At 42.2% G+C, this 13,626-nt stretch overlaps 1 protein-coding gene across 1 annotated transcript; it reads right to left on the reverse strand.

Annotated features, from left to right (window-relative positions):
- Positions 1 to 6,038: 6,038 nt before the first annotated feature.
- On the reverse strand, positions 6,039 to 12,928 carry LOC128468643 (steroid 17-alpha-hydroxylase/17,20 lyase). Its single transcript, XM_053450400.1, has 8 exons — positions 12,613 to 12,928; positions 10,789 to 10,927; positions 9,356 to 9,585; positions 8,874 to 8,960; positions 8,147 to 8,359; positions 7,471 to 7,640; positions 6,738 to 6,841; positions 6,039 to 6,393 (listed from the first exon to the last, which is right to left on the reverse strand). Exons 1-8 carry the CDS (start codon positions 12,925 to 12,927, stop codon positions 6,116 to 6,118), a joined length of 1,536 nt encoding a protein of 511 aa, XP_053306375.1. The 5' UTR covers position 12,928; the 3' UTR covers positions 6,039 to 6,115.
- Between the last annotated feature and the right edge of the window lie 698 nt (positions 12,929 to 13,626).

Raw genomic sequence — 13,626 nt, forward strand, 5'->3', positions numbered from 1 at the left:
TGATGGGGCAACCATTATCGGCTTCGACAAAGCGGAGTACAATGATTAGACTACAGAGAACTGCTTAGTGTTAGAACAGTGGAGAAAAAAAAAGACAATATATGGCAAGAACGAGTACATTAACATTCAGACATACTGAACACACGCGACAGGAGAGGAGGACCCTGATCATGAAAGTTTACAAACTATTAGACAGCGGAACTTGGGGGAAGTTCGTGAAGAAGTTAAGGGTGGATTCTCTCTTCTCTCTCCTTCCCTGTAACCTACCAAGCCCTCTGCTAAACGCCACGTTAAGCAGTCCCTAGCCCGCTCCTCTTTTCACCCCTTTTGTTACCCATAAGCCATCGAGAGGGACCCTAGAAATCCCCCCCATTCTTGCCTGGAACCGTGTTGTGAAAGTACCATATGGCCACTCACAGGCAGTGTTCTCACCTCCAGATATGTCTATGTATAAATATACATCTGTTACGTATGTGCTAACTGTCCCACTTAAATTGTATAGCGCTGCCTAATCTGTTGGCGCGTTATAATAATAATAATAATAATAATAATGCATTCAGTGCTGCTTCAGCTTCCCGAGAGCGATACAGCCGAGTCTCTCATTCCCAAACGCAGCGACGTAAAGTTTTCATGTCTCTGTCTAGCCGACAACCACAAGCACCGGGCTCAAAAAAATACACCGGCCTACCCAGATAGAAAATGTACGCACTGCAATTAATATTAAATGAATATTACGGATAACGACAGCATCTAGGTGGCAAGAGGCATCTGGTCGCTTAAAATGTAGACCTCAGCCGTGCGTTTCTTCCCTGGGCTCTGTTTAAAAATAAATAAAAATGGCTTAAGCTGATTGCTCCACGGCGATGGACATGGTGTGACCGGCAGAGTTGTTTTTCAGACCTTTGTACCGTAGGACCGAGGTCTCCCGGCGGTCAGCTAACTCTATTTATATGCAGATATAGACGTTTAGATAATGGATGAGTCCGGGGATGTTTTTGTGTCAAAACCTAGTGCGTTCCTTAATTTCTATTTTATTTTTGGAAGATAAGTATCGGAATTTTTCAGAGGATATTCAAGACATAAGAGCTACTTATAATCTCTAAGTGGGAATGGGAGCAGAAACCTCCAGTAGATTATCAGAGCTCAGGAAAAGTTTTCTGGTAGTTGAGGGGGGGGGGGTAATGTTTTGGTGTTTCTCCCTAATTAAATATTTTGGGTTTTTTGTACTCTGACACAGAGGACATGAAGAACTTTTAGTTTTATTTAGTTCGCTCTTCCTTTGGTGGCTCAATTTCTACTTAAAGCTCGCCATAATGTGGGTATCAATTATCGTTTAATTGATAATTCGTTCAAGTAAATTTTGTCGAACTTAGTAATAGGTCATGATGTCGTCATAACATTTTAGGTTATTCCACCCACCCCCCACTTCCACCCCGTAAACCTTAGATGTCACTGTTCAGCCATTAGAAAGGGAAGGTAATATTCCCGTGTTCTGTGCCTTTTGGGTATTGAGTTCCAATATGTACCTAATAGGATTAGATTGGCGCAACCTCATGGAAATGATGGTTTTGTTCGAAAAATGAATGAAACAATTGGCTGTGGAGGCAAAACCTCCATTCTAGGCTTTTTAGTTCCATACCCTTGGCATATACTCCTCTTACTTTATACATAGTTTTGGGTTCAGTACAGGGTTGGAATCGCATGAACCTGAGCGTCCCACCTTTATACAGCTACTTCTATCTTAGATTTCACCAGCGCGGATAGGGTGATGTCAGACATCAAAACGTGATGTAATACATTTCTTTGCACAGTGAATATATATATATATATTTATTTATAATATCTGAGATAAGGCAATTCATTTTGTTTCTAAAAAATGAATAAATAAAAGGGAATAATACACAGGGTCATATATTGAGTATGTACAGTGGGATATAGGAAAAATAAATGATATAAATTCATTGCCGCCATTAAAGTCATACGCAATACGTGTGACTCCCATCACTAATACACGTAAAGGTAAAGCTGTAATAATAGCCCTTGTAAACCGTCATCACAGAGTCTACTCACCCATATTAATCTCTCCTAAGCCGAAAATGTTTGTTTTATTACAGAGGATGGATATAAAATACTTATCCCGTATTAAATATCTGTTTAGAGCGCTCATTATTAAGTAAGTCGGTTACTTTATTCTTTTAAAAGTTTCACTTCCCGCTAGGACAAAAAAAAACCAGTAACGATGGCGACAAATCATTTATTCTCTTACAATGTGATATCACGATCACTGGCAAGAAAGTGTTCCCAGTGACATCCAAGCGAGCCGATGCTGAGGGTGCTCGTAGGGGTCTCATCGGAGTCCGTGGCATTCTTGTGCGCGCTGGCGCTGGCTGTGGATGAGTATCCTGCGCATGCACAGAAGCTGCGGGGGAGATGAGTAAATGTTCTGATGAATCTATGTATTCGAGCGCAAATGGGGCAATTGTCATGTAGCACCCAGCTATAGTTTATTCTTTATAGCTCTTTATTCCTCTGGTTCCCATTCCAGAGTACATGATAGCTCTCTGAATAATCCCATACCGCCTTCCATGAAGACAGAAGGTTACGGGGGAGCGCAGCTTTGATGGGAGGTCTTCAAATATTTAAACAACAAGATCCTACAAAAGTATTCAAATTAAAGTATTTTATCCTGCAAAGACATGTATTAGATTTTTTGTTAATACAAAAACATCTGCGGGTTTTACACGGAATTTCATATTTTTTTTTTTAGTTTTTATTAAAAAAGTCATTGTGTGAGCGGTTCACGCGAAGGTCACCTCTGTTAATCTCTTACTGAAGAACAGACTCCACTTTGTACCGCGAGCAAGCAGCCCGTGTCAGTGGCGGCCGAGAGGATTGTGCCTGTTCATGCCTCGGAGCGGAAGGGACTCTGCGTGCTTTGCATTCTATAGAACGCAGAGCGGTGCGAGGATTTCGCGTCTGTGTATTTAAACACGCTTGTTACGCAAGCGATTCGACAACTGTGAGAAAAGGGGCCCCTGTTTACACAAAGAAACCTTACTGCACCCTCATGCACAACGTCGCTGTCTGCTACACCCAAACACGCCTGGTTTTCTCTGCTATGTGTTTAAAGCGATTGAGGTTCTGCTTTTGTGGTGTTTTTATTGCTATCTAGCAATTCTTTTACACGCTGCTATATGTAGTATAGTGTCTGACAGCTTTGGGCAACAGAAGGGTTAAATACAGTAACCAACACACAGTGGTGTATTCTGGGCTGTAAGGAGCGGCAGCCCCTGGATGGCTTTATTAGGGGCAGATCTTAGTATTGGGTGTTTGGTCTCTCACATACCCCCCCTGAAGTGATTATACTGTGGGGGTCGGGGCAAACCTCCGTAGCAGCTCTTCAGCACCACCTGAACGCAGGATATGATGTCATAGCTCCTCAGGATGGGTCTACATTTAGGAGAGTTGGGTCAGCTAGTTTTCCATGGAGGTGCGTCTAGCCTTCCATTGACCAGCCATTGATAGACTTAAAAGGGCCGGGAGAAGGAGGGGATGTGGTTGGGGAGTCGGCACGGCCAAACACCGATCCCGGAGAAAGAGTAAAGTGACCCGGAGATCCGTGGAAGCCGCGCTTCTCCTAGAGACCCTGGGTTACGGGTTAATATCTCTGTAAAACATGGCGCTAGGTTTAACTCTAAACGTTCGGCCATCTTATTCATTCACATACCGATAGACCTCTTTACCGATAGTCGTAGAATATTCAGTAATGCAAACAGTTAAACGTTAAGTTATTTGAACTTAGCCTTGGGATACAATGGGGCAAAACACATTTTTTTTTTCTTGTTTTCAACGGAGGAATCTTTCAAAGAATGACTTTCCAGGAATTCTAAATTAGCCTTACCTGTGTGCTGGTAATTATAACGTTATAATTATTGTTTTGAATAGCGCCACCATATTCCACAGCGCTGTACAATCTGTAAACAGAACATAACAAGTACTTTATGAGTAAAAATTGTTTTTTAACCCCTTAAGGACAATGGGCGGTCCCTAAACCCATTGAAAACAATGCATTTTGAGCCCGTACATGTACGGGCTTTGTCATTAAGGGGTTAAAAAGTTACCTGAACCGGAAGCTGCATCTCCGACAATTCTTGCCACTGATTGGCTGCTGGAGACACCCAATGAGTGTGTCGGGAAAGTGATCCCGCTCAAGTCAATGGGGGTACTTTCCATGCGCAGGCGTATGACGTGCAGTGGCGTGTGTTCCGCACCTAGTTGGGGCAAATGCATGCGTGGGGGGGGGGATTCTACAGAATCTCCTCGTGTATTTGCAAGGGGGGCAGCATGAAAATTTAAATGGCTGGAGCGTCCCTTTAAAAATCGAATTGCCCGTGAGCGCCCTTTCACCGGCGAGTATCCGCTCTCTATGCATGCTGCATCGTTTTGTCGAAACAACATTTTATTTTTGAAAAGTTACCCCGCTGATGTATCTCCTCTGAACTAAATAGATTAAATGAAATTGCCGTGATTGAATATCTAATTGCGCGAGCTCATTTCCTCGCGGCTGGAGATGCCATGGCAATTAATTGTAGCCGGCAACTGCCAGAGTGTTGATTACCGGTAAAGCGGCGTCATTCAGACATCTCTCTTCACATCTGCATCCCGGGTTCTCAGAGCAAAGGAACGCAAACCAAAGCAGCTAATTTACTTCCTACTTCAAACTTTGCCTTTTTGTCATGAGATTAGAAGCCTTTTCACGGTGCTTTGGGTTCTATTAAAGTCAAAATAATTAGGGTGACAGTCTTCAAAGGAACGCGACCAGCCATATGCAGGTTGGTGGGATATCAAACAGAGCGTTTGCGAACTAGTTACAAATATATGTGATATCTTTTCAATCTCAGCTTCCATGATGTGAACTTTTATACTCCATCACAATTAAATAAATTTTCCATGGACTCCAACGCATTTTACTGCAGCCAAATCAGTGCAGGCATTCTTTAGTTATTGGGGTTAGAATATTAGGCTTCTGTGCTATTTAACTCCTCCCCCAGAAGGCTCCACTGGAAGCAGGAAGCATTCCTATGTACACTTCCTGTTACTCAGCAGCACACCCACTCTTTCATGTGCTAGTTGCATACATGTGATAGGCTGCTGCTGCTACTCCCACTGATTTCAACGGGAGGGCTACAGCATGCCCTCCCACACTTCATGTGTCCAAATCAGAACACCTGTGTTGGGGGGTGTGGTGGGAGGCAGGACCCCCAGCCCCGCCCACCATACCTGAAAAGATAATTTCACAGCTCCTTCATCCGGTCAAGGGACATCAGAGGCAATCTCCGACTGGTACATAATCCCCACACATAAGGGTAGCAGAACAGTGCCTGGAAATCGTGACTGGCCCATGAACACCAAGACAGTTGGGGGGTATGTGCAGAAAGTATACAATAAAAGCAGCCTGCAGGAAAATGGACTTTAATATGCATAAAAAAATAAAAAATAATGTGGGAATATGTAAATGTAATTAAAATTTGCTAAAAAAAATCAATTTCCAATTTTTGAATCTATAACTTTATTGTTTACATACAATGTATACATTTTTTTGTGTACATACAGCTGCTTTGTGATTCATTTCTATCAAGTTGCTACATTCCAATAAAAAAAATAAGTTTTGACCCGTTCCCCCCTGAACCCCGGAGATATTCTCAGCAGTATCATGGATCAAACACATACAATGGATCCAACAAATAGACCCCGTGGTGTTAGATGTTAAATATAATTGTACACGGTATATTCTACGCTTAGAAAGTTTATTTTATAATTACTTCTAAACCCCGTTTCTACAAGCAATTTTGCACAGATATTTTACAAAATTAGAAGAACTATATAAGGCCACGATGTATCTTTACGGAGTGACTCTACCACTAAAAGAATGTGGCGTAGCTAATGAGGTGCTTCCCAGTTTGTGGAACTACAACTCCCATGATGCACTGAGCTCTTACGGTTAATGGGGGATTTGTTGCAGATGTTAGAAATTTGCCTTTTTTTCCAGAACGTTCCATATTAAGCCGTAAAACACCCTGCAGTCTAACTTTTCTTTGCGGAATCTGTATTGCCGCTAGGTGGTGATTTCTATGTCGTGCCAGGCCTCCCTCAGTCTGGCGATCACCTTGAACTTATTCACCTGCAGCACCACCCCAAACTTGCCCTCCAGATCCGGGAGAGCGTCCCCCTCCGCCACCTCGAGCGTGAACCTCTGCAGAATCCAAGAGAGGAAAAGGAAGATTTCCATCTTGGCCAGGGCTTCCCCGAGGCAGACTCGGATCCCGGCTCCGAACGGCAGGTAGCTCGGGGACGGAGAATAGATCCGATTCCCGTTCTCATCCAAAAAACGATCTGAAGGGAACAAAATGTTACAAGAGCCGCATAATGTTTCATCTAATGCACAGTGAGAATCTCATAGACAAAGATGGTAATTTCCATCGTAACCACGCTGAGTGATATATGGTAAGGTCTATGAGTAGTCCTACGATACCAGGTCTTATTGCCATAGCAGTTTAAAGCATCTCCTAAAAGTCTGTGATGTTTTTTGGGGGTTTCATTACTCAGCCTGCTAGTGCCCCCTGTTTTGTGCAGCTGGAACAGCGCCTTCAATACATGACAAATACTTTTACTTCTCATATCACGCTCCTTATTACACGTCACATCGTGTCGAGGTTATATATCCTCGAAATACAGACCTGGGTTAAAAGCTCCCGGGTTTTCCCATTCCTCGTCATCGTGATGGAGCGCCCAGAGATTGATAACGACGCGAGCATCTTTTGGTATTGTGTATTCTCCAATGCTGGAAATTAAAAAAAAAGCAAGGATTATTTCATAAGCCCCGGCTGCGATTATTTGTACAAAGTAACTATTATCTTCTTATGGAGTTCAATTTAACAGCAGAAATGTGGAAGCGCAGATAGCTAAACTTTGGCACGGCCCTCCCTAACTTAATTATGTCATTTGTATGTAAAGTCCGTGAACATATCTAGGGATTTCACAATTTTGGCTGCTCCGAGATCCTGTCTCCTGGGGGTGTGGCTGAGATTAGGGGGTGTGACTAGCCCTAAAATCGTATTTCCTATAAGCGCTAACTTAAGGACCCAGTGCCGTATTTATCTTTGGCTATGCCCCTGGCCTAACCCACCGTACCACCCCTTCCACGCCAGGTTTCTACATGCTGAGTGCTGGGATATGATGTCATATCCTGGTGTGCCGCTCTTTAAAGAGGAATGGCGCCAGGCGCAAGCAATTAATCGAGGCTGCGCCGATTTGGCACGATCCTCCATAGTGTCAGACGGCCTATTGGACAGTGGCGATACAGGGAGCTTATTCGCGCAAAAGGGAGAATGGCTCCCCCCCTGGACCTTCCGCCCCATGCCTAGGTAGCAAGGACCTCTTTCTTATGTCTGCTTAAATCACCCATCTTACCTGGAGTCTTCCAGCGCTACATGAGGAATAAGCAAGGGTGACACGGGACGGATACGGAGAACTTCCGAGATGGTGGCCTCCAAGTAGTGTAAATTTCTTCTGTCACTAAGCAACGGGTACCTTTCAAACCCCACTTTTGCGTCCAGTTCTTCCTGGATTTTCTTTTGGACCTAATATATTAAAGAATTATTTATTGTAACATCGATAAATAATAATAATGTTGACGTCCGCGTTTGAAGCAATTACTCCTTCGTCGACCTCTAGCTTCTGAGAATTTAATCACATACGAATAACACACAAAACCTATTAAAAAAAAACAACCTTTTTCTTCTTTGATTTATCTCTAGGTTTTATGAATGGCACATTATCCACCATTCTCCTGCATCAGGACACTTTAGTCCCTTTAACCCCTTCATGGCAATGGCTGATTTTATTTTTTGTACCCTTCGTGACGATGGCTGTTTTAACACTTCTGCGGTGCTCATATTTAGGTGTAATTTTCTTCTCTCTCATTTACCGAACAGACACGAGTTAATATATTGGGCTTTCTTTAGATACCAGATGTCTCTCTACACCTGTTTTAAGTCATGACGTGCCTGGCACGTCACTTGTCCTGAAGGGGTTAAAGGGACCATTATCTATCCGATGTGGCTTCCCTGTCACTGAATTCTCTTACCTCGGGATAATGTAATAGATAAGCCACTGCCCATTTCAGCACAGTTGAGGTCGTTTCCACTCCGGCTCCAAATATATCCCCGACAGTCATAAGAACGTGATCGTCCGTCAGCCCGACATCCTGGGAAATATTACTGTTGTTGTTTTCCATACTGAGTTTTGCTTTCAGCAGAGCGTCCATCAAGTCTTTGATTGTCTCGCTGCAAAATGCCTCCTGGATATAAAACGCATGAAATTAATCAGATTCCTGGGTGGCGTGAAACATAATGCTTTGTGGATGTGTCTGTTCACATGCAACAACCTGAAAACATGTTTCGTAGGATGGGCGGTGGATGCGTGCATCGGGTGTAAACTTTTCTACTTCCCGATATAACCACGCATTATTAAATGTCTTTTAAATGCCCTTTTGCTTGGGTTCTCCCGGGTTACTAAACAGACACTTGTACGTTCACACTGGCAGCGATAGACACCTAGCTTGGTTCTTAGACTAATAATATAGACAGGGCACAGCTTGGATTAACTGTCCTGGCGGTTGCTAGGAAGTATCCGAGTGCTGGGATTGCTGGGAAACAGGGACAGTGAAGCAAATTTAGTTTGCTTCACTGATCCCTGAAAAAAAAAGCGCACCATTTAATTAATAAAAGCGCATTCTATAGACTTTTTTTTGGCTATCTAAGTTGCTTCTCTTTTGACTGCTCTTTTAAGGTCTTTACACCAGAAACACTTACTTTGTGTTCTTTAAATTTCTTCTGGAGAAGTTGATCTCGAGCCGCCACTGACTTCTTCAGTATGTCCAGATCTTTGTTTGGAAATATCTGAACAAGAGACAGTTAAATATATGAGTTTCCTGCCGTCTCCGAACAGATACTGATACTGATGTGAGAAATTCTACGTGACTCTTACATTTCCTGACGCACAGCCTGAGTTTAATTACTTAGCGGTTCTTAATTTACATCACTGTTCAAAACAGAATAAAATTAATTATATTTTACACGATTTCTGCGCATGCACTGCTCACTCTTATTGCCCATTTTCATAAACAGCAATTATAACTGGATCACTCCTTTCGGAACCTGATGAAATATTTTTTCTCTGAATGTTACATATTTAGTACTTTGAATTCTTCTTTATATATATACATAATGCTTTTTATCTCATTTTTGGTGGTTTAACCCTTGCGGGTTCAAACTCTTTCGGCCTTTTCCCTTACTTGCAGCCATGGAAAGATGTCCACCAGGCTATCTTTGGCAACGGTGTCCACAATGCCTTCGCTGTAATTCTGCATAGCTTGAAACTCTGGGTCTCCTCTGCTGTATCTGGTGTTGAAACACAGAGCGCATACCACGTTGGTTACGGCGCGCGTTAATTCAGGCGCCATGTCCAGGGGGCTGTTTTGGAAATTGCTCAGAGTTTGGCACATGGAGGCAGCTTCACGAGAAACTAAAAAGAAAAGAAACAATTTATGAAAGGGCTGCCCGGGGGGCAGATAAAGCCAAGGGGCCCCATTGGCCCCCTGAGTCCCCCTGTTAACTCACATACACACTGGCACATCTGCACATACACACACACACACAGACACACTTACACACTCATGCTAATGTACGCCCCCTCTTACACACACTTACACATTCATGCTCACACACACACATAAACATTCACGCTAACACACAAACACTGCATACACATTTATTCTCATACACACACACCGAGAATGTGATAAAGATGATACCTTTATTGTTTAACTGCAAGCTTTTGAGACCATCTAGGTCTCCTTTTCAGGTTTATAGGCTATGGATTCCTGAACATATATTTTAAAGGCTACTAACATATGCCAGTAATAGACAAAATACCAAACCTCTGTATGAAGAAAGAAAAAACTGACCCCCAAGACACAAAGAAGCAGGTAATTGCAGCCACTTCCAGAAGCCTTTTTGTGTGCAGATTTATACACAACCCCTTGCGTGTGTGTTTTTGGCTGCCATACAAAGACCTTAATTTTTCAGCTGTGCTCATTGGCTGAATTTCAGTATTTTAGTCTTTTTATATTTTCTACATATAGCAGCCCTGATGTATCAGCTGGTTTTAGAATACTCCTTCCAAGAGAAACAAGAAAATATTCCAACCCTTCTTACTCCGAAATAACCTGCATTCTCCTGCTTTCCCACTAGAGGGAGCTTTATGAACGTCTATTGAGTAAAGTGTCCTACTTATGAGATGATGCTGAACTGCAATGCCTATTATTCCCAGGCAAAGATTCCCTGAAAATGATCAGAACTGTAGTCCACGTGTCATCTGTGAGGATCCGAACACGTGTAATTTGGGGGCAATTAGGCTTTCTTCACTAAACTGCAATTGTAATAAATTATGCATTTTGAAAGGCTGCTTCTTGGGTGTAAATGGGAGCAAATTTATCTATGCATTATGCAGGGCCAGGTGAAGTGTGATTTTAGCTAAGATTCACATCATCCTTGCCTAGCCTTGTCATTTACAACGAACCCAAGGTATCTGCTGCCTGTCGCTGATTATTGTTATTATTGTTTTATATAGCGCCAGCATATTCTGCAGCGCTGTACAATGGGTAACGTGCCGGTTGTTGCTGTATGAGTGACCAAACGCTCCATGTGAAAAGTAATGGATGCTTACTTATTTTCTCGATGGCAACAGTCCCTTCCCCGAACATGCACAGAGCAGAATGGACTAACTTGCGATGGAACTTCCAGTGTGGACTGTAGTCAGCAAAGGCAATATCCTTGGCGTTCCTCGTCAAAATGTCAGTTGTTACCTTTAAAGATTAGAACACAAGGAAGGGCAGATGTATCAAGCCGAACATAAAGTGATATAAACAATGTGACCAGAGAAGCAAAACGTGTAAGTGATTTCTATAGGGTTCTATAAAACTGCATTTTGAGATCAGACTATCCTAGAACTGACAGCGGAGTCCGTGACACTACGCGTTTACACATATAAAGAATAAAACGTATCTGTATATTGTCTATAAGCTTCGAATAAACGTGTATGCTGCGCTGTAATTAGGAGGTTGTGTAGGTTTCTAAGAAGTTGTACAAAACTACAAAAGTAGTGAAAAAAAAACACCTTTGGTAAGAATCTAGATATTCGGTGTAAGCCGTTAAATAAAGTACATTTATATATATAATATATATAAAAAGTACGTTCTTCTGCCGTAGAAATATCGTTCAGTTCCCTCTTAGAGGAGACGCTGACACCCATGGATGAACCATTTAACGCTTCTCACTTCTTGTAAAGGGCGAGTTCTATCACAGTTTTGGACGTATTACGGATCTTTATGTGAATTCTGGTATATGAACAATGCGGTTACAAAATCAAAATACACGATTTCTTTAATAAACATTCATATCATCAATATTTCAAACATGTGATTTAACATATAAAAGACAAATAGAATTACATCCTATAAAATTGTAACAGGGACTCTCAAAGTCCTCCTGCTTTTATTTGTAAGAGATACTTAAGAGCAATAAATCTATCAATCTATGACCTCATAGGACATTTTCCAGACTTTTGGGGTTAGGATTTCAATTGTTCTGCGGCTCAGAAACAAATTGTTATATCGTATCCATGTGACATCAGACAGCGAGGGTGGTAATGAATATAAAGTGATTCTGGTCTTATCACCACAGCAACCAATGGAATGGTCCAATTAGCAGGAATACTCCATTGGTTGCTACGGTGACAAGACCACCTTAAGAACTTTGCACCACAATTACATTTAATTTGGAATCCTCAATGAACCCACAGGGCCCCTATATATATATATATATATATATATATATATATATATATATACATACACAATACTTTTCATGGAAAACAAGGACATTTCTGGCTGTAACATAATTGCAGAGAGGGTTTTCTAACGATCAATTAGCCTTTTAAACTTAAACCTGGATCAGTGAACACAACGTGCCATTGGAACACAGGAGTGATGGGAGTGATAAAGGGCCATTGGAACACAGGAGTGATGGGAGTGATAAAGGGACATTGGAACACAGGAGTGATGGGAGTGATAAAGGGCCATTGGAACACAGGAGTGATGGGAGTGATAAAGGCCTCTGTACACCTATGAAGATATTTCCTTCTAAAACATTAACCCCGTTTATGCTGGATTTCTGATCCAACATTTTATTTTAATGGACAAAATGTACTTTTCCTTCAAAAACAAGGAAAGTGACCCCAAACTTTTTGAATGGTAGTAGTATATATACATAACGTTTTGGGAGTTTTTTCAGGAACGGATAAGGAAATGTGATTTGCGTTGCCCGTGGCACTATTATTAGTACAGTATTTCTGGAATAATTTTATGTTTAACAGCAGATTTTTAAAAGTTATCGGGTAAATCTTTCATTTTTTGTTTATTTACAAACATATTATATATATATATTATATAAAGCTTTATTTACGTAGACAGACACAATGGGTTACACTTACCGTGCGCGGCCTTCCAGCAAACGTTTTCCCCTTCTTCAGTAAGACCTCCTTGGCGTGTTCGTGGTTATTGACAATCACCATGTAATGGGAGCCCATCTTGAAGGAGTAGAGGCTGCCATACTTTTTCTGCAGGCTACAGAAGAGTATGTGCGGAGGAAGGCGATTGCCGAGGTGCAGCAAGCTCCCGATGACAGGTAAAGAGGGCAAGCTGTTGGGGTATCTCACACCCCCTTGGCTTTCCTTGGTTGACCTCCAGAAGAAGGTGATAAGTAGCCCAAGGGCTAGAACGAGTCCGCCAACCAGCAACACGAGCATCCCGGAGCCTTCCTCACCTTGAAATGATAATCTCAGCGTACTTTTCAAATAAATAATGTGCGACTTACAGCAGCAGCCAATCAGAGGAACCCAAAATCTTTAACCCCTGTGCAGCTAGAGCGGTGGATATCCAGTGCTGAATTATATGCTGAGGCTCTACCCTGCTGGCCATCAGGCAAATGCCCAGGGGGCCGGTGCCACTCATTTACCTTTATTGCTGCTTTTGTGGCAGACCCAGCACCTGCAGCATTTATCGCCCGCCAGCCTTAAAGCTCCGGGACCGATTTGAATCCCCTTTCGGTGTCTGGCTGGAGGGCTCCCTTTATAAAAGATTGCATGCTCCTCGGATCAGGCCAGCAGGCACTGAATTTTAATTCATATTAATTTTAGCGGACCCTTTATGTCTGTATATACAGAGACTATAGAGAATATAGAGGGGTTCACGCTCATAAACTTATTAAAGCGGAACGTTTACGCAATTTCCACGACTTCATCGTATTGGATAATCCTAATCCAGCATAGCATTGAAAGGGATAAAGACGAGCGGGAATGTATTACGTTACATTTATTGATAAACATGGGACAGGCTCATTCACAAATAGATTCGTTCACAAAGGCTTTGATTGGCTGATAAAACACAAAGAGACCAAAGTTACACTTTAGATTTTATTTCCTATAAACCACATCGGGCAGTTATTA

The sequence above is a fragment of the Spea bombifrons genome, chromosome 11 (genome assembly GCF_027358695.1).
Source record: "Spea bombifrons isolate aSpeBom1 chromosome 11, aSpeBom1.2.pri, whole genome shotgun sequence".
In the NCBI taxonomy this organism is placed as follows: domain Eukaryota; kingdom Metazoa; phylum Chordata; class Amphibia; order Anura; family Pelobatidae; genus Spea; species Spea bombifrons.